Source organism: Aquarana catesbeiana, linkage group LG01 (assembly GCF_042186555.1).
Source record: "Aquarana catesbeiana isolate 2022-GZ linkage group LG01, ASM4218655v1, whole genome shotgun sequence".
In the NCBI taxonomy this organism is placed as follows: Eukaryota; Metazoa; Chordata; class Amphibia; order Anura; family Ranidae; genus Aquarana; species Aquarana catesbeiana.
In genome coordinates, this window is record NC_133324.1 from 473,655,072 (window position 1) to 473,677,124 (window position 22,053).

Here is a 22,053-nt window from a genome sequence, read left to right on the forward strand (position 1 = left end):
CTATTTGCACCCGATTTTCAGGGTGAAAAAGTGCGTGTTATATGCCAATAAATACAGTGTGTGTATATGTGTGTGTGTGTGTGTGTGTGTATGTATGTGTATATATATAGATAGATATAAATATTATAAATTTTTTTTTTTTTAAATGTTAGGCTGTGTATGTCGAATGAAAGCATGTGGCGCTTAGTTTGTTCATGAGTAATAAATTGTGATAAAAACGTATAAACAATATCGTAGGGATCTAACACTGAATAGTGAATCAAATAACAATTGTCAAAATAGCAAGCATAGAGTCCATGTGTGATAATACTCCCAACACCTAAAAAAGTTGCTCTTATGCCCCGTACACACGGTCAGACTTTGTTCGGACATTCCGACAACAAAATCCTAGGATTTTTTCCGACGGATGTTGGCTCAAACTTGTCTTGCATACACACGGTCACACAAAGTTGTCGGAAAATCCGATCGTTTTAAACGCGGTGACGTAAAACATGTACGTCGGGACTATAAACGGGGCAGTGGCCAATAGCTTTCATCTCTTTATTTATTCTGAACATGCGTGGCACTTTGTCCGTCGGATTTGTGTACACACGATCGGAATTTCCGACAACGGATTTTGTTGTCGGAAAATTTTATCTCCTGCTCTCCAACTTTGTGTGTCGGAAAATCCGATGGAGCCCACACACGGTCGGAATTTCCGACAACACGCTCCGATCGGACATTTTCCATCGGAAGATCCGACTGTGTGTACGGGGCATTAAAATGGTGACTCCTAGTTCTTCCACCACGAGTGCTCAATGGGAAGGTGGCAACTCACCAGAGGTGTTTGACCCCTTTTTACAGGATGGTCAAAATGCGCATTTGGAATACCAGATAGAGTCCACTGTCGGCACCAATCCGCGCCAATGATCTCTCAGGATAAAGCTAGGATGTATAAAAGTGACTTCACAGGAGACCAGGGTAAAAGTCGCATAGCGTAGTATATTTATGGAAGATAAAAAAGCAATCGGGTATAAAAGTTGCACTCGTGTATATGTGGCTTTTTCTGGCACTAGGTGTTTACAGCGTGTGCAGATAGGCTATTCCTCCAGCAGTGGCATGCTGGCTACGTCTCGCTCTGTGTGGTGAAGCCTGTGTGGGATGTCATACAGGATCCGGTAATGACGGATCCGTCCTGTATGATATCAGCTTGTTCAATAAGTCTTTGGCAATAAAATCTGGAAACTGACTGGTTTCTGTGTAGAGCTGCACCAGTGCACACTCCAGGTTTAGTAAATAACCCCCTATGCTTGCTATTTTGACAATTTGTTATTTGATTCACCATTCAGTGTTGGATTTCTATTATATTATTTTATAGATTTTTATCACAATTTATTACTGATGAACAAACTAAGCGCTACAGCCTTTCTTTCGATATACACAATATACTAGATATTCTAGGTGAATTTGTTCACCCCAAAGGGGCAGCTTTTACACACATTTTGTTTACTTTCACTTATAGGGCGCCAATCTTTGGCTAATTATACACTAAATGTTAGGCTGAAGGTGGAAGTTCCAGATTTGTGAGCCAGTCATACTCTTTTTGCATTGTGCAGTGCTGTCCTACTAAAATGTTTAGGTCCTGGGGGGGAAGATGTGTAGGCATCTTACAAAGAAGGGGGTGCACAGAAAGAACCTTAGTTTGGTAATACTCTTGCTCAGTCTCCAGGGTAAAATGAGGTAATGCAGTAAGTTGCAAAGCTGCAGGTTTTGAATAGACTTATTACAGCGGCAAGACTCAACAAAATGATTGTTTTAAATGTAATATACAGTAGTTTACATCTGCATAGTCCAGCTTTGTAACTAGCTGTTCATATGTAACGTTGCTGTCAATCCTCTGTCATTGCCATTGAATACCCTTCACCAACAAGCAGAAAAGTCATGCATCTCTAAATATCTCGTATCTCTTTACATCCATTGTTTTGTTGGACTGCCATGCCACATAGGTAACAGGTCTGGTACTCTTACCACACAATGTTTTGTAAAAGTCTTGTGAGTTGAGATGTGGGTAAGGTTATCTCACCACAGAAAGCACTGTGATATGTTAAACATTCTTATTGAAGTGTTAGAGGGTGCTTGTTGTGGTGAGGCTTCATAAGAATTCTTCACTACTTGCTATTGGCTAATTAACCTCCTACATGTTAAGAACTTATTCACTTTGTGCTCAGAGGTCGTTCATGCCTGGACCCAGGCCAGATGTTGTTGGCCAAAAGCTATAGAAGGTTTTTATTTGGCACATTGTTCTAATAAACATTTTTTTTTTATTACATGTTGACAAACTCACAAAAATGTAAAAATATCTAATTGTAATTATGTTTTTATACTGTAATTGTATCCAACAAATACAGTATTAAACAGAAAAATGCTGCCACCTTCAGGTTGGGAACAGGATGGATTTGATTTAAGTCATGATTTAAATCACTAGTAAAAAGGCTTGATTTAAATAAACTCAATTTAAATCATAATTTTTAAAGAGTTAACTGTCCTTTCTGTCCCACTGCGGCTCCTCCTCTGACCCGCTGTTGACTCACCGACCGTCCCATTCACTTTAATGGGACAGCTGGTGATGTGGTAGTGACAAAAGTTGAGGGACATGGCGGCTGCAGGTGAGTGGATGCCTAACAAGCGCTTCCATGATAGATCTGAAATGACAGGTGCTCTTTAAATGTAAGGACTTCTTGCTGGTAGTTAGAATCTTTAATATTTACAAACAAAATTTAAGGTTTCCTATTTAGGATAATAAGCTTTCAGGTTAGTGAAGCCATGATATCAGAACCGATTCAATCATACAGTTTGTAGTGTCCATACTGTAGATTTGCAAAACAGTGGGATAAAGGAATATTCCTGAACTTTGTTTTATCTCATGGTCACTGTGAAATTGTGTGACTGCATCAATGCAATGCATGTTATCTCAGCTTGCAGAGCTTGGATTCATTGAATGGGTTTACCAAAAATGTAAATATTGCAGAATGTATAGCCTCATGTTACATAACTAAGTTCCATTTCTTGCCGAATAAATTAAATTATTAATGTATCTTGAATAGAAAAACTATCTTTAGCATTTTCTTAAAATACATTTTGATAATAAACAAAATGTTATTATAATTTTTTTTTAAATCATTGATTTTTATCCACCCTGGTTGGGAACTATTCTGATTTGTTTTGTAATCATTAATGAGGTCCAGAGCTGGAGAGTTAGGCCTGAGAGCTTATCAGCTAAAAAAAGTGTTAGGCTGATGCCCCTAAAAGAGAGCACATTTTTAAACAGTTCCTTGGCATATTGTACTGGGGAATATTCATATACAAATTCTGGATAGGAAGGGGTTAAGCTATATAGTGTCACAAACTTCTGTGTCCTCCGCTTTATCCTCCACCTGATGCTCTATGTTCCAGGCTCTGTTCCCTGCGAGCGTCGCGACACATGGCTGCAGAGCCTGGCTGCAAATTCAAAAAGTACAAAAAAACATAACACAGTACACTGTAATCTTACAGATTACATTACTATATCAAATCATTTCACATCCCTTTTGTCCCTAATGCTTTGTCCAGTGCCCTGCCTGCACTTTTATATAGATCTATATATATATATATATATATATATATATATATATATATATATATATATATATATATATATATATATATATATATATATATATATACCAAAAAGCATCCCTTTACATCAAAAGCAGTTTTAGACCAACTAGAAAACAGTGATGGTAAATTAGAACACTTGCAGAATTGAGCGCTAGTGATTTGTGGGGAAATTCATATTATTATTATTATTTTTTTATAATATTTTTGATTTCGTGTTTCAAACTTTGATACCCGGGATGTCTACTAGATTCTTGTTTGGACAGATTTAAGTGTGTTGTTCCTAAGAATTCAAGGCCTACAATGTAAAACGCCAAATTTCTATGCAATTGTACCGCTTTGAGATGCAAAAATCTGACATCATACCGCCAGGGAGGCTACCTAAAGGATCCATTGCTTTAAATTCACAGGAACTTTGGACCATCAATAAGTGGCCTAGTTTTGGCTCTCCTTGTGAGATTAAAGTGGTTGTATATACTCTAATGAAGTGACTGGCCTCAAATAAATTACAAAGATGAAACAAATTCTCCTACATACGTTGTACCTATTTATCTACAGCCCTCACTTCTTTACAGCCTTTCAAAGTGCAGAATTAAGACCCCTTTCACACTGGAGGCGTTTTTCAGGCGCTAAAAATAGCGTCGCTTTACCGCTGATGCCTGGGGCGGCTCAGTGTGAAAGGGGTCTTACACAGCTTATGTGCGCTTCCAGAAAGCAGAGGGTGGGGAGCAGATGTTATACTCTGCAGAGCTCAGTGAGAGCTGATTGGAGGGAAGGGTCACATTCCCTTTACACAGCACACGGGAACATAGCTGAGGCTGTCAATCACAGGCTGTGTGCTGGTGCTCCCTCCCCTGTCACTTTTTTAGCTTTTGGTGTCAGGAAAACTTGTCAGAATTGATTCATGCTGATAGCGGAGGAACAAGGCAGTAGACAAAAATAACACTTAGTGTTCTGGATTGAGACAAATCCACACAACAGAGGGATATGCTTTGTTCATATTTCATGCCTGAGGTTAGCATTCGCTTAAAGCAGTTGTATACCCCTCTTGGTGATTTTTACCTACGGGTAAGCCTAGAATAAGGCTTACCTGTAGGTTTAATGAATATCTCCTAAACCTGTACGATTTAGGAGATATTCACCCTGCATGCAGCCGCTGACATCAGCGGTGCATGCGCTCTGAAGATCTGGCATATCGTGCCAAAACTTCAGAGCTTCTTGCCGAAATGGAGAGCTCCCACGTATATGCGCGGTAGTGACGTCATCGTAGCTACGGCCACTCGCTGTGCCAGAGGTCACGAACCCAGAAGAAACGCCAAGGGAACATGTCAGCCCCCTTGTGCGATGCTGTACCCAAACAAAATTGATGTCCTTTTTTCCCACAAGTAGAACTTTCTTTTGGTGGTATCTGATCACCTCTGCGGTTTTGATTTTTTTTGTGCTATAAACCGACAATTTTGAAAAAAAAACAACAATATTTTTTACTTTTTGTTATAATATCCAAAAAAAAAAAAATGAAACAAATTTCTTCATTAGTCTAGGCCAATATGTATTCTTTTAAATATTTTTCATTTAAAAAAAAATCACAATAAGTGTATATTGGTTTGTGCAAAAGTTATAGCGTGCACAATATAGGGGGTGGATTTTTTTTTTTTTTTTTTTTTAATTTTTTACTAGTAATTGTGATCAGCGATTTTTAGTGGGATTGCGGTAGACAGATCGGATACTTTTCTCACTTTTTGCACTGATTACTGTATAATTGACACTGGCAGAGAAGGGATTAACACTAGTGGTGATCAAGGGGTTAAATGTGTTCCCTGGGAGGTGTTTCTAACTGTGGGGGAGGTGAGTGACTAGGGAGTACAGAGAGATCGCTGTTCCTAATAACTAGGAACAGCAGATCTCTCTCTACTCCCTTGTCAGAACTGGGATTGGTTTGTTTTACATTGACAGATCCTCGTTCTGGCTCTGAGTGATCGCACATCAGCCCTGCCACCCTGTGCCCACCGTGGTCCCCACCCTCCCACCCCATGCAGCACGCCCGCTATAGCTTTTACAGGAGCCGACATACCAGAACGAGCCGAGCTGACGCAGTATAATGGCGGCTTGTCGACAAGTGGTTAAAGTGGTTGTAAAGACTGAAGCATTCTATGCAGTAAGATAAAAACCTGTGTGCAGCAACCCCCCTCACCCCTCCCTAATAATTACCTGAGGCCCATCTAGATCAGTGGTTCTCAACCCACTGTCCTCAGGACCCACTAACAGGCCAGGTTTGCAAGATAACTTAAATACATCACAGGTGATATCATTTGCTGCTCAGTAATTGCAGTATTCTAGTCTGCATCTCCCCAAGGTAATACTTAACCACTTAAGGACCGAGCCTCTTTTTGAGATGTGGTGTTTACAAGTTATAAACAGGTTTTTTTCTAGATAATTACTTAGAACCCCCAAACATTATACTTTTTTTTTTTTTTTTTTTTTTTTTTCCTAACATCCTAGAGAATAAAATGGCTGTTACAAGCACACTTTTTTTAAAAAAAAAATGCACTTTTTTAATTAAAAAAAGACTACAGTAAAGTTAGCCCAATTATTTATTTTTTTTTTTTTTATATTGTGAAAGATAATGTTACTCCGAGTAAATTGATACCCAACATGTCACGCTTCAAAATTGCGCCCGATCGTGGAATGGCGACAAACTTTTACCCTTAATCTCCATAGGCGACGTTTTAAAAAATTCTACAGGTTGCATGTTCTAAGTTACAGAGGAGGTCTAGTGCTAGAATTATTGCTTTTACTTTACCGATCGCGGCCTTTTACCCTTTTTATTTTTTATTTTTACACTGTTTAAAAAAAAAAAAAAAATTGTCACTTTTATTCCTATTACAAGGAATGTAAACATCCCTTGTAATAGAAAAAAAGCATGACAGGTCCTCTTAAATCTCATATTTGCACTTAAATGTAATAAAAATAAAAAAAATTTGTCATTTAAAAAAAAAAAAAAATGCCCTTTAAGCGCTATGGGCAGAAGTGACGTTTTGATGTCGCTTCCGCCCTGCATTGTTATGGAGACTAGTGAGGGCCATCTTCCCCTCACTCGTCTCCATGCCTGGCAAGGGTGAAGATCCGATTGCCTCCGCTGTTGCCGACGGCTTCGGTAAGCGGCGGAGGGCACCAGAGCGTGGCGGGAGGGGGGCCCTCTCCCGCTGCCGATAAAAGTGATCTCGCAGCGAATCTGCCGCAGAGACCACTCTTATCGGAAACCGGACCACCGGCTGAAGAAGAGGATACCGGAGTTTTGGCAGCTAGCTGCTGCCATAACAACGCTATCCCCCTACAAAGTAAGGACATAAATCGTCGTGCAGCAGTCCAGAAGTGGTTAAAATCTAGCCTGTTAGTGGGTCCTGAGGACATGAATTGAGAACCACTGATCTAGATCCAGCGATGTTGCACGAGAGACATGGCTGTCCGAGACTCCCATCCTCCTTGGCTAAGATAGCAGCGTAACGCCAGTGAGCCAATGAGGAGAGAGGGGGACAGGCCACAGTTCTGTGTCTGAATGGACACAGGGAGCTGCACCTCGGTTGCCCCCATAGCAAGCTGCATCAGGAGGGAGGGGCCAGGAGCACCGTAGAGGGACCCGAGAAGAGGAGGATCGGGACTGCTCAGTGCAAAACCAGTGCACAGAACAGGTAAGTATAACATGTTTGTTTATTTTTAACGAAAGAAAAACAAGACTTTAGTATCACTTTAAATGGTATTTTGGATGCCTGTCTGCAGTTCAAATGTAAGTTTTTAGTCCTATATTAGATAAAATAACCAGTGACTAATGGCTAAACAGTCACTGCAGACATGATAGCAGTATGCTGGTATGTAATCAGTAAGATTACTTGATAAATTCACATCAATTCTGGCATTTCTCTGAAAACTAGCTTAGTGAAAGTACAGTTCTTATTTTTATAGTCTTCGTCCCCCACCCCTTCTGGGGAATGCTGTTGCCAGTGTTTCTCCATATGCTTTATTTTTCCTTTTTTCTATGGTTTGTTCTTTGCATGTCACTTCTGTTTACAGCTACTGTTTATATTTCACATTTTTCCATTCTGGGTTTTCTGTAGTATGCTTCATCTGTAACTTTAAAAAAGAGAAAAAAACACAACCGCTATATTTTGGCTTTTTTTCCCAGAGAAAAATGTTGGAATTTGATTATTGTAATGAGTTTCCTATTATATTTTGTTCAATATTGACTTTCTAAGACTTCTAAATTTTTCTCCCGATTTTAAAGGCTTGTCACTGCTTCTACACAGGTACGGGAACTAGTTTTGGACAACTGCAGGGCAAAAGAAGGCAAAATCGAGGGTCTAACGGCAGAGTTTGTCAATCTAGAGTTCCTCAGCCTTATAAATGTTATGTTGATGTCCGTTTCAAATCTTCCAAAATTACCCAAGTTAAAAAAGGTAAGACTTTTTTTTTTTTTTCTTTTTTTTAATTTTAATTTTGTTGTAAATATATATATATATATATATATATATATATATATATATATATATATATATATATATATATATATATATATATATATATATATATATATATATATATATTTTTTTTTTCTTTTTTAAAGACCTGGTAATTTCCACTTTTAATATATCTTTTCTACATTAGCTTTTCAAGTAAAGTTAGAGAAATCATGAACTGTCTGTACTAGTAGCTAGCACTCGGGATTACTTTGAACAGTCTGAATAAAAACAAGTTTTCTGGAAAATATTAAATGTTTAAAAATACTTAGTGGAACTTTATCTTCTCCTTCCCCCCCGCTTCTTCCACTTTGGGAGGTTTGTGGGTGTGAGTACCTAGTTTTGACAAGTACCCACTCCAACCTCCTAGGGGATTTGGAGCAGAAGTTTGGAAGTGGTGTTATGGATTCCTGCCGACCCATTTGTGTACAAATAGAAGCTGGTGAGATTCTGTCACTATTTAGGTGTAGTGCTATCACTGCAAAATTACACATTTGTGTACTAACCTCAGCTGGGAGTCGAGGAGGGCCAACTGGCAAAATATTGCAAAGTTATTCACTTAATTTCAAACCGGTCGGGCTTGGGTAACTGTTGCTCAACCTACCGCTCGTGCTTAGTCATGGTCTATCTGCACATCAAGGTGTCCTGTAGTGGCTCCACTATAAAAGTCGTGTATATGTTTCATGTTCATGTATAAGTTCTTTAGTAAAAGTAAAAACATGCTTGCTCGGCTTGTGCTTTTCTGCACCTAAAAAGCACGTCTCGGCAAGGGCACAGTTGGCCCAAAAGGTTAACTGCCTCTCACCTCCCGTACAGAACATGCACCAGATTTTGTGTGCAAAATAGTGTGAATAAGCCCTAACTGCATATTAAAAAAAGTATTTTTAGGTATAGATGGCAAACTGACCTTTTGACTTTGAGCCAACAAAGGCTGTATTAATACAAACATTGTGTTTTTTAGCCTAAAGTTATCTTTCGCTCCATACCCAATTCAGTGCATGTGAGCTAATGTAAGGCTGTTAACAGCAACAAGAGTTTTTGCAAACCCCTGAGTCAAATCATTCAGCCGGTTTTCATTTTTGTTTTTCCGTTGATGCACCAGTATGTTGCACTGCCTAATTATTGTAGGAAGGCGTCAACCTTTACCAAATCTTGAACTTTTTCTTTAGATACTTCTATAGATCAGTGTTTCTCAACCTTTTTTTCAGTCAAGGCACCCTTTAAAATTATGGACAATCTCGAGGCACCCTTTAAAATGATGGGCACTCTCGAGGCACCCCATTCTAAAATGTAAAAAGCTAATCTAATAGTTTTACATAATGCATAAACATCCATACACGTAAGACACCCAACATTAGAGGTGATTTATTCTTCCAAATCAAATACACTTTTGCACACTGGTACTGACTAGTGTTCCAAAGATTCTTTTCTTTCTCTGTATTTCTCCATCACTCAGCTAATGTGACCCCAGTGCTGATGGAGAGGGGCAGGGAAGAATCAAACAAGAATGCTGTGCAGACGCCGACATCCGCTTCATCAACTGATGTCATTGGTTGTTAGGATGCTGGAGGCTAGAGGGTTGTAATGGTGCACAATGAAAACCTGTGGCTTTGTGTAACTAAAAAGCAGGCTTCATGCACCCGCTGGCTTGTATACAATTTTTGGGCATTTTGCCAAGGCACCCCAGTTGAAAAAGGCTGCTTATAGATGCTTCAGGAAGAGGGGCTTTACAAACATACAGTTATTCAGTAAAGCAAATAAAAAAAATACAAATGGCCACAAATCCTCCTATTAAGAAAATGGCCACAGATTTTTAAGAGTATTAATTCTGACTGGATACTATGGTTTACTTTATTCCCGTGTGAGCCCATTAGGGAGATTTTTCCATCCTACTTTAGAGAGTTGTAACTTTACAAGGTGTCTGTCGAGATTTCCCCTCACCTTTTGATTAAGGTGACAGATTTTTGTATTACTGTCACTTTCTGCTCTAATGCAATAAAAGACTTCTTCATAGATGTTATAACCCTTCCCTTCTTTCCTGATGATAGTCACCAAGACAGAAACGGGAAGAGGAAATCTCCAAAAAAAACATGAGGTTCCAACAATTTCTCACTAAAAAACAAAGAACAAAAAACATTGAATGGAGTTTCACTTTAGTGTTGGGCCTGGCCAGCAGCTAATACACAACTTATTAATACTCTTTTGAACAGATAGTGCTTCTGTATATATTTTTTGCATTGAGCATACTGTAGCAGGATCAAACAATAATTGAATGTTTTTCACCACGCACAGAACGTGATAAAAAAATAGTGATAATAATTGTGCCGCTGCTTACTATATAAACCACATACCAAAAGGAGAAAAAATCATCAGTAGCATACTAATAATAATCCACAGTAGGGCAGACAAATCTTAGTTGTGAAAAAATATAATCATACATAAATCTGGATAATAAGAAAATATATACAGCAAATAAGTCCAAGCCGTATAGGTGTCACACACCAGTGTGAAATCTTTTAAACACCACCAAAGTGATAATATGTGCCCTTCTCCCTGAAAGCGTTTAACCCCAAAAAAATAAAGATCCTGTTCCTTTAAAGCATGTTATACAGCGCAATGCTTGTGCTGTGTCATTTGTAACACCTGTAATACCTGGCTGATCCTGCCTGGCTATGCCCTCCCCTTTGTAACCTGACCATGGTGTATTATGGCTGCTGAGCCCTGACACCAGTCAGTTTACATACCTTCGTCATCCGCAGCCTACTATCTTTCTCCTCTGTGCTCTCTCCCCCCTCCCTGCCTGTCAGCTCGTGACAGTGCCCGCCCCCGCAACTCCTGCTGCTCAAATAATTTTCACATCTTCATACCATCCCCTCTGTGTTAATCCTGTGTGAGTGATTTATAAAAAAAAGCCTGCTATACCTTATTTCAGAGCTCTTCTTAGCGATCACATGATCGGCTGGCTCTCTCTCCTCTTCTCCTCCTGGGTGATGTCAGCGGGGGAATCTCGGCCCCCGCCCGCTGCATCTATCAGACTGGGAGAGGAGAGAGCCAGCCGATCGTCATCATGTGATCGCTGAGAAGAGCTCTGAAATAAGTTATAGTAGGCTTTTTTTTTTTTTTTTAATCACTCACACAGGTGCACACCGGATTAAAACAAAGAGGGGATGGTATGAAGATGTGAAAGTGGCTTAACAACCACTTTAAGAATAAAACTCACCAGACCAAATTGCCATCCATTCTCATGAGTAAGAAATGGTGCTTAAACTGTTATGACTCCTTTGGAAGAAATCCAGATTGCCTCTCCACCTTGCTTGTAACATTAGCGCTCATCAAATATATGCAGAAAGAAGAGAAAACTGTAAGGCCTCCAATAGTGTATTACTTAAAACACCAAATTTAATTCTTTTGTTAAAGTATCCACTCACATTTTAAAGCATTTAAACAAGGATTGTGCATAAAAGGCAGTCCGGTAGCGGTCCTATAGCAATCTCAGCACCACTCTTTCCCCTGGCATTAACACGTAACCACGCTTCGGCATGTTTTGTCATATCTAACTTTAACAAATTACTTTTAACAAAGAAAACCATAACTAGGCTCTGTCCTTGGACCCCTCCTATTCTCGCTCTATACCTCTTCCCTGGGCCAGTTGATAACCTCCCATGGCTTCCAATACCACCTCTATGCCGATGACACCCAGATCTATCTCTTCACTCCTCAACTCACCCCCTCGATCTCCTCACAGATCTCAAACTTACTGAATGACATATCGGTATGGATGTCACACCACTTTCTCAAACTCAGTCTTTGTAAAACTGAGCTTGTTATATTTCCTCCTTAAGATTAATTAAGATCAACAGCACAACCATTGGTCCCTCCGCACGTGCCAGGGTGCTGGTGTAATTCTTGACTCTGACCTCTCCTTCAGCCCGCACATCCAATCACTGGCTAAATCCTGCCGCCTTAACCTCCAACATCTCCAGAATTTGACCCTTCCTGACTAATGACAACACAAAGCAACTTATTCACTCCTTGATTATTTCCCGACTTGACTTCTGCAACTCTCTCCTTAATGGCCTACCCTTACGCAGGCTATCCCTCCTTCAGTCTATTATGAATGCTGCTGCTAGACATATACACCTCACTAACCGATCCGTGACTGCTGCCCCTCTCTGCCAATCCCTTCACTGGCTTCCCCTACCCCACCTTATAAAATTCAAAATGCTAACCACAACATACAAGGCTATCCACAACATCGCCCCCAGCTACATCACCAACCTCATCTGCAGATATCGCCCAAATCGCCCCCTCCGCTCCTCCCAGGACCTCCTGCTCTCTAGCTCCCTTGTTACCTCCTCCCATGCTCGCCTTCAGGACTTCTCCAGAGCCTCTCCCATCCTCTGGAATTCTCTGCCCCGGTATATCCGATCAGCCCCTAACCTGTCCACCTTTAGGAGATCCCTGAAAACTCACTTATTCAGGGAAGCTTATCCCACACCCACCTAACAACTTTCCCCGAGCCACCCCCATCAAATCATTCCCCACATCTATTACCTTTTGTGCCGCCACCCCCTCACTTTAGAATGTAAGCTCTACGAGCAGGGCCCTCCTGTCCCTTCTGTATTGTAATTGTGCTGTCCCCCCTCTACATTGTAAAGCGCTGCATAAACTGTTGGCGCTATATAAATCGTGTATAATTTTTGGTACTGAAAATTCAGGATGTACTTGGCCGAAACCGAAAATGACAGTTCTTAAAAAAAAAATATATATATATATATATATATATATATATATATATATATATATATATATATAATTGTACTATATACAACTTTTTAATTAAAATCATGAATTTAAATGAATATGTCGGCCATTATTGACACCTTTTTTAGAGCACGAAAAGCTCAAGAAAAATGCACCCCTTTAAATTTTTTAATTGGGTCTCTGTCTGTGTCTTTACACTGGTCTGTTGCACTTCCATTGTAGTGTTAAAAATCTTACTGCATTTTTGGTCAGTTATAAAAAAAACACGCAGCAAAAGCGCACATCCTCGTTGAAACGCATCAGTAACACACCCATTTTACATTTTTTATGCGGTTTTTGAGTCACCTGACCTATAAAAAACACACCATAAGCACAGTAAAATCATGGCAAAATTGCATGCGTTTTTGGCGCCATTATTTGTACCTTTTTCTCTAAATCTAAAAATAGAGAAAAATTTATAATAAAAATAAAGATAACCCCATTTTAGGCCGATATGTTTCAGCAGCCAAAATGTCGGTGCATCTCTATTTAAAACAGCTCAGCTATTGCAGCTTGAGCGTTATTTAAACTCTTTCATAAAATCATCAATAACTGTCCCTAAATAGACAGGGGGGCTGTAAACCAACAAGCCACCCTGTCTACAAAACTTTCCAATTTGCGACCATCTCTGTGCATGTCTGGAAATCCGTATTTTGGATGTCTAGTCCTATTTCTAAAAGGTGGACTCCATCTTCCCATATAGAGGCCCAGTATTCCACCTTCCAGTTCCTGGTGCCTAAACCGCATAGCATACATTTTTCTATAGCTCTGTTAGTCCACTTCCTAAACTTCTCAAGAGGTTTCAACATAATGGAATCAAGCCATCGAAGATGAGGAATGATCTTTTTCTTTTATTTGATATACATATATATATATATATATATATATATATATATATATATATATATATATATTTTTTTTTTTTTTTTTTTTTATGAGCCTAGTACCTGCAATTCCAGCTACCTGCCTGTGACTGTTCACCAGGCATCTGTAGAGATTTATCAATGGCTTTATACCTTTTTTATAATTTTTTTTTTTTTTTTCTTTTGTGATTGTAAGAAGTGGTCAGGGATATGTTTTATGTTTGTGTAGTTCACTACTGAGTAGCAGAAAAGTATGCATTGAGATTCAGTAGTATGGGTCATACAATTTTCCTTCTTTTTTGCACTGCCTTGCTGTGTAAGAAAGATAAATATTCCTCATTTTACACTATATTGACTGCACTGTACATGAGATAAACTTATAGCTATTGTGAATGTCTGCCATAGAATATATGAATAAAAAAAAAAAACGCTACCTCAGCAGAGGTTTCAGGGCTTGTAAACACATTCCATTAAGGAGCATTCAGTGTATGTTTGTAACTTGCTGAGCACTCCCTGGTTCCCAGCGTACAAAAAGTGTATTGAGCCAAATGGATGGAATTGACTATTGCCTATTGTGTTTGACAGGGTAAAATACATATATTTTCATCATTACTATTATTTTTTGATAGTATCTTTACAGTTGTTAATGGTCACCTTTTACAATTGACTATTCTTTTTACTTTGTCATTCCTATTTTTTAGCTTGAACTAAGCGACAACAGGATTTCTGGAGGTCTAGATGTACTAGCAGAGAAGCTCCCAAACCTCACACATCTAAATCTCAGTGGAAATAAATTAAAAGATATTAGCACATTGGAACCTTTGGTAAGTAGTGTATTTATGCTGGTCTAGAGCTCTGTATAATTTATAACCCTTGTGATCAGGGCCAGCCCAAGACATTGTGCTGCCTGGTACCAAGAATGAAATGCTGCCCCCCCACATCCATTATTTAATATGATAGCTAAAGTGGACCTGTCATGGCTCTATACATGTATATAGGAGTATAAAGTGGACCTGTCATGGCTCTATACATGTATAAAGTGGACCTGTCATGGCTCTGTACATGTATATAGGAGTATAAAGTGGACCTGTCATGGCTCTATATGTGTGTGTATATAGGAGTATAAAGTGGACCTGTCATGGCTCTATACATGTATATAGGAGAATAAAGAGGACTGGTCATGGCTCTATACATGTATGTAGGAGTATAAAGAGGACCTGTTCTGGCTCTATGCATGTAAAGGAGTATAAAGAGGACCTGCTTGTCATGGCACTATACCTGTAAAGGAGTATAAAGAGGACCTGTCATAGCTCTATACCTGTAAAGGAGTATAAAAGGACTTGTCATGGCTTTATACATGTATATAGGAGTATAAAAGGACCTGTTAGGGCTCTATACATGTTTATATAGGAGTATAAAAGGACCTGTCATGGCTCTATACATGTATATAGGAGAATAAAGAGCACCGGTCATGGCTCTATACATGTATATAGAAGTATAAAGAGGACCTGTTATAGCTCTATACATGTATATAGGAGTATAAAAGGACCTGTACGTGGCCGGCAGCCGCAATGTCAGCTGGCCACCCGCTATCTCTCCACAGAGAGCCAGAACGGGGATCTGTCAATGTAAACAGACAGATCCCCATTCTGACAGGGGAGGAGAGACAGATCTGCTGTTACTAGTGATTAGGAACAGCGATCTCTCCTCCTACTCCAGTCAGTCCCATTCCCCCTCCCCCCAGTTAGAAACACCTCCCAGGGAACACATTTAACCCCTTCCATGACAGTGACATTTACAAAGTAATCAGTGCATTTTTATAGCACAGATCGCTGTATAAATGTCACTGGTCCCAAAAATGTGTCAAAAGTGTCCGATCTGTCTGCCGCAATGTTGCAGTCTCCCTAAAAATCGCAGATCACTGCCATTACTAGTAAAAAAAAAAAAAATAATAATAATAAAACCTATCCCCTATTTTGTAGACGCTATAACTTTTGCGCAAACTAATCAATATACACTTATTACGTGGTTTTTTTTTTGTTTTTTACCAAACATATGTAGAATACATATTGGCCTAAACTGGTGAAGAAATTTTTATGTTTATTTTTTTGGATGTTTATTATAGCAAAAAGTAAAAAAAAAATCTATATTTTTTTTTTGAAAATTGTCGCTATTTTTGTTTATAGCACAAAAAATAAAAACCGCAGAGGTGATCAAATACCACCAAAAGAAAGCTCTATTTGTGGGGGAAAAAAAGGACGTAAATTTTGTTTAGGTACAAAGTCACACGACCGCGCAATTGTCAGTTAAATCGACGCAGTGCCGTATCGCAAAAATAATGATTGAAGTGCATTATTTCTATTATTACATTGTTATATAAAACAAAATAGTTCAACTCACCATAATGCAGAATCAGTGGGAGCCCTGAGCGTGTCACTTGCCAACGTCACCTACCTTCAGATGCGGATTGTCACTTGCCACAATGTCACGCATTGCGGATTGTCACTTGCCACAATGTCACACGTTGCGGATTGTCACTTGCCACGACGCCACCTGCCACACGTAGTGGATTGGCACTTGCTGTGTCCCAGAGTAAAGGCAGGCAGCAGAGAGACTATGTAATCTCTCTGTTGCCCCGCGGCTGCACAGTGAGGGCGGAACTGCAGTTATGCAGGGCGGGCGGTGAGAGACGTCCTCTCTCTGCTCCCCCGCCCGCTGATTGTCCAGCAAGCCCGCTCACCTGCGACTGTCCCGCCCGCTGACTGTTCCCCTGTTGTACCCGCACGCTCCTTTCACCTCGACAAAGGTCCCCCGTCGCACAACTGAAGGGTGGGTTTTGCAATGTTGATGGGCGGGTTTTCAGGACCTATTTAACTACCTAACACAAGCAATTTGTATGCATCCGCCCCTTGCAGAGTTGCATGAGCATCGGCAGCCTGTGGCGCAATGTCATCTTGATTTCGCAGGCGCCGTGTACAGCTGATCAACAGCTGTTCGTGTTCGGAGATTTTCGACGGCTCCATTAAGCTCTGTACTGCGCTGCGCTTGCGCAGTACAGGGTGGGCATTATACGACGGGGGACCTTTCTCGGCACAACACCGGGCCTCCTCACAGTGGGATCCGCAGCGAAGGGAACGGGCTGGCTGACGGGCGGCAATCTGCCGCCCCCCTAAAAGTGCCACCTGGGACAATGGTACCATCGGGCCCATGGCCCTGCTTGTGATGGAAACCTGCTAGACTATAGTGCCTTTCCTATAATGAATATTGTTTCATTATCGTCATGTAGTTCAAGAGGACATACATTTTGAATTCATCAAAAAACTATTAGTTTTCAAGGCCTCATGCACACTGGACGTTTATGCATGAGAGACCAGGATTTAGGTGCAGGTGCACTGTCCAGCCCCGCTGCTGACAGCCTGTAAAACTCTGAGAGGCTGAAAGCTGCTTCAGCTGGAAGAGGCATAAAGTAGTACTAACATTTAGGGCGGTGATGAATTTCTAGAATGCAAGAAATCTGCCGGCAGCCTGTGCCTCTCGATTGCATACTGTAGTCTTGTGCATTAAGGCTAAACACCCAGTGTGCACAGGGCCTTAAAGTAATACTAAACACACACTGTTTAACCACTTCAATACAGGGCACTCCACCCCCCCCCTCCTGTTCAGATCAGCTTTCAGCTCTGTCACACTTTAACAATTGTGCAGTCAAGCAACATTGCACCCAAACAACAATTTTTTTTTATTTTGTTCCCATAAATCGAGCTTCTTTTTGATAGTATTTGATCACCACCGGGGGCTTTTTTTTTTTTTTTTTTTTTTTTTTTTTTTTTTTTTGCTAAACAAAAAAAACCTGAAAATTTTGAAGAAAAAAGTCAGATGGGTGCTGATGAGGCTGCACTGATGGGGAGGCACTGGCAGGCATTACTGCTGGACACTGATTGGCACCTGTAATGGGCACTGACAACCCTGGTGGGCATCCTCGGGGGAGCTGCACTAATAATCAGCGCAGACCCCCTCCCCCTGTCAGGAGAGCACCCGATCAGCTCCCCTTTTACTAGCATCTGTCATCGCAAACGGAGGAAAAGCCAATACACAGCTCTTCCTGTGTACGCTGTGATTGGACACAGCTGATCACATGGTAAAGAGCCCATGTCAGAGGCTCTTTACTGAAATTGGTGATGCGGTGTGTCAGACTGACACACCACACCAACAATCGCATCGCTGCGCGCCCATTGCCGCTTTTCCTGCTGGACGTCAAGTGACGTCCAATCAGGATAACTTAACCACTTTGCGCACATCATTCTCTTATATGGCAGGCGGGAAGTGGTTAATGTACATTGTCCCGTCTGTTTCTGTATGTGGATAACTGTAATTAAAAAACATCCAAGTACCTTTTTTTTTCTAATATACAGCTGTCACATGACCCAGATCTTTCCCAGTCTGTCTGCAGGGAAAAACAAGCAGGAGGAGGTTCTAGTCCTCCGCTGCTGGTCACATGTTCAAAAAAAAAACAGCCTTTGGAATACAGTGTAAAAATAAATAATATCAAATCCTTTTAAATTGGCATACAAACATATTTGAAATCATCAAATCTTTATATATCATTTTTGGCAATATGGGTGGATTTCTGCCAGTCAGTCTGTGTCGCTCCCCTCCAGCCTGTGTCTTGAAATCTGAGGGAGGAGAAGCCACCATTAATTGACATGTAATATCCCACCCCACATTGTGTTTATCTGGTTAGTGGGCATGGAGGAGGGCTGTCATTTACCACTGTGTATACGCCCACATGTGTGACTCTATAGTCACATGGGCTACTCAGATGTGATAAAGAGGAAATGCTCCGCTTAGAAACTCAATGAAAACTGAGCATGTGCAAAGTTGCCACCACAGCTGCAACATCCTTAGCTGAATTGGGGACTTGGGTAGAAGAGGGAGATAGAGAACAGCAGGTTCAACAAGGTTTATTGAAGAAAAAAACACGGAAAACAAATCTCAGTGACTCAGTGAGCATGAACCCATGTATTGATAGGTTTTTTTTTTTTTTTTTCGATATTTACTTTCAAATCCCTTCAACTACCACATTCATTATTATGTTCTGTTTAGAGACTCTCTTATAGTTAGTGAAAATTAGGTCATTATCAAGGAAATTTAATAGTATATCAGTATGTAATTATAATTTTGTATAATATCCAAATCTAAAGAAGGTAAGGGTTTGTTTTATAGGTCGCTGTTTATGTAAGTGCTTTTTCGTAACCTCCTTAGCAACAGGGGATTGATATTCCCCTAACAACAACTGGAAGCATGCAAGTTCTGAAGATTTCAATTAGAAGATACCCTACTGTGCTCACTACTACCCTGAATACTAATACCAAAAATATATTCTATCCTGACGTATAGTATTTTAAATCTACAATACATTTCAAAACGAAGGGCTTGTTTTATGTGGTTATCTGCAGTCCTGTCATTCCTCTTGCCCACGCATATTTGGGGGGAGAAAATGAGAGGGAGACCAGGAATGGAAGAAGGACTGCAGAGTATAAAATGTATGGTGAACAGTAGCTCTCTGTGCATTAAGACATGCCCTGTGCACACAGAGCCTACGAGAAACAAACTCTGGAGGAAAGTTGGGGAAATGTGCAAAAATTACAGCATTAAAAGTGCAAAAAAAATGTTGGCAGATAAAATGGGAGATGAAGCTCAATTTTTTGTTGAAAAGTTACAGGCTGCAGGATTGACAGATCTAAAAAAAAAAAAAAATTATTATCCTAAAATCATGCAGTCTGTAAAGAAATTATGATATAGTGCTCCAATCTTTCATTTACATTTTGGTAAAGTAAAATTGTTACATTTTGTATGTGCTTTTAAAAAAAAAAAAAAAAAATTCTTGACTCTTTTTCCTAAATCGTTCTCCTATTTATCCATGCTTACATGGCCTGGTGTTGCATTCCTGTCTACCCACTTCCATTTTACATATGTTATGCACACCATATCAACGCTAGTGAAAAAATAACAAGAAATCAACTTGTGCACCCCCACAAAAATAATTAAAATATAGCCACCTGAGGCTACAAGGGACAACACCCCACTTGTATCAGAAACAACGAATAAAACAGTCCAGCGCTACCAATAAACCTAGAAGCTTCAAAGAGAAGTTGGGCTGTGGAGGGGGGGGGCGGTAGCAGCCGGCTCAGCCTCTCAGCAGCTCGCTGAGAGGCTGAGCCGGGTGCCAGTCCAGGCATGTGGGCTTTATTGTCACGATCTTGCCCATGCCTGGACCGGCTGTGACGTCAGCCCACTGTCTGCTGAAAACACGTCATAAGAACACACTTTACTCCTGTGATCCACTGGAGAAGTATAGCCCAAACAAGCTTTTAAAGTGCAAACACTTTGTGATACTTGTACATAAAAGTGCAAATAATGAAATTCATAAAAAGTGTCATAGATACTAATTAGAAATCTGCCTTGCAGTAGTGTGACACACAGCTTGCAATTACATCAACCATAGAAGAGGTCTTTTTTACAAATTCAAATTCATGTATGAATCTGAATTTGTCGCACACGATGGTGCTAACTATGAAAATTTGATGGGGTTTTATGAATTTGGAGCAAAGCTTCTGACTGCATTCACAAAGCTAGAAATATGTCATAAAGGCATTTAGTGGATCACTCTCTGTGTTTTAAATTTCAGAATTGGTGCCTTTTTAAGTATATTTACTTCATTATTTCTGGCTAACAATATTGCTTTTGTCTGGCGAGATTTTTTTTTTTCAATACTGCAATATTGCCCCCTAGTGAGTAAACTGCTAAAATTTGTTTCTACAATATGAAGTAGGTAAAAGTGTCTGCAAGTCAGTTGGTGAAATGCAAGTGTGTGGATGAAAGGTAAGTTTAGAGATGCGTTTTTATGAACCTGTAGTGGCATGAACCACTGGAACTGAGATGACTTGAGAACAGTGAGCGATTGTACATTAGCATGCAAAATCTGATTGTCACCTATTCAGACACTCAAACTTGCGTGATAAAGTTGTAGAAGCCGACTTTTGATCCCTGAGCTGCAGGGCACTGAAACTGAATCATGACTGGCAAGAATGACAGCGTCTATTTTACATTTGTCAGAAAAGTATTTTTAGCAAACTCCACTTTACAATGTTGTATTTATTTGGCCACAAGCTTTTTTTTTTTTTTTTTTTTTTTTTTTTTTTTGCTTCCGTATTCAAATTCCTTGCTTCTGAGAGCAGCAGCTAGGGAGCTATGGCAAAGTTTTTTATAACCTAGAATGCAGAGCTTACATTTTCAGTCTTCTGTTTTACATATAATTGTGATGTAAGTTTTCTGAATGGGGTATCAAAATACTTAGAGGACAGATATACTGGTATATGAAATTATTTAATGGTGGATTTTTTTTTTTTTATTTGGTGTCATTTACGAGTGGGGTATAGCTTGAGAACTTGAGTAATGCTTGGTATGTAAAAATCACTGCCTAATAATCATATTTACACACACACACACACACACACACACACACACACTAAGGCTACTTTTGCACTGGGGCGGGGTAATTGGCGGTAAAGTGCCGCTAATTTTAGAAGCGCTTTGGTAAAAAACAGCATGCAGCAGCTGAACACTATAACCCAGATACGAGGTATAGAATAAATGTGTAGAAAAAAGTGCAGCTCTAAAATATATGAAGAAAGTTGTTGGGCACAACTTACAAAAATGTGCAGATTAGTGACCATATAACATGAACAGTGTTACCATAAATTACATATAAACAAGAAAATGCTAAATACTGCCAAAAACTTGCATAAATCGCATATAAAATTGCATATGAAACAAGAAAAATAAATAAATAAATAAAAACTTGCATAAATCAAGCAAAACTGAAAAAATAAAATATATACAAGGCCCAAAGAATGAAAGAAAAAAAAAATATATATATATATATATATATATATATATATATATATATATATATATATATATATATATATATATATATATATATATATATATATATATAAAAATATTTTTTGCTTGACCTCATGATTCCTGTCAGCCTAGTAAAAGGAAGGCTTACCGGACCGCCAGCAACACCTCCCCCCCAGGGAGGTCAAAGAGCGCAAATTGGATCACAGATCCCCAGAAATGAATCTCCCGGGCCTCCTTGATCTCTCGGGCGTCTCTTGTCAGTATCCCGGATGGTCTCTCAATCATGGTAAGTATCCCAAGTGTTTAAAAGATATGAT

At 39.7% G+C, this 22,053-nt stretch overlaps 1 protein-coding gene across 2 annotated transcripts in view; it reads left to right on the forward strand.

Moving 5' to 3' along the window:
* The window catches only part of ANP32B (acidic nuclear phosphoprotein 32 family member B), a 72,041-nt gene that overhangs the window by 31,587 nt on the left and 18,401 nt on the right, over positions 1–22,053 (forward strand). For both annotated transcript variants that reach the window (XM_073591253.1, XM_073591252.1), the window contains exons 2-3: positions 7,935–8,084; positions 14,512–14,634. In XM_073591253.1, coding sequence (XP_073447354.1) covers positions 7,935–8,084; positions 14,512–14,634 — 273 coding nt within the window. The remainder of the gene's footprint in view (positions 1–7,934; positions 8,085–14,511; positions 14,635–22,053) is intronic.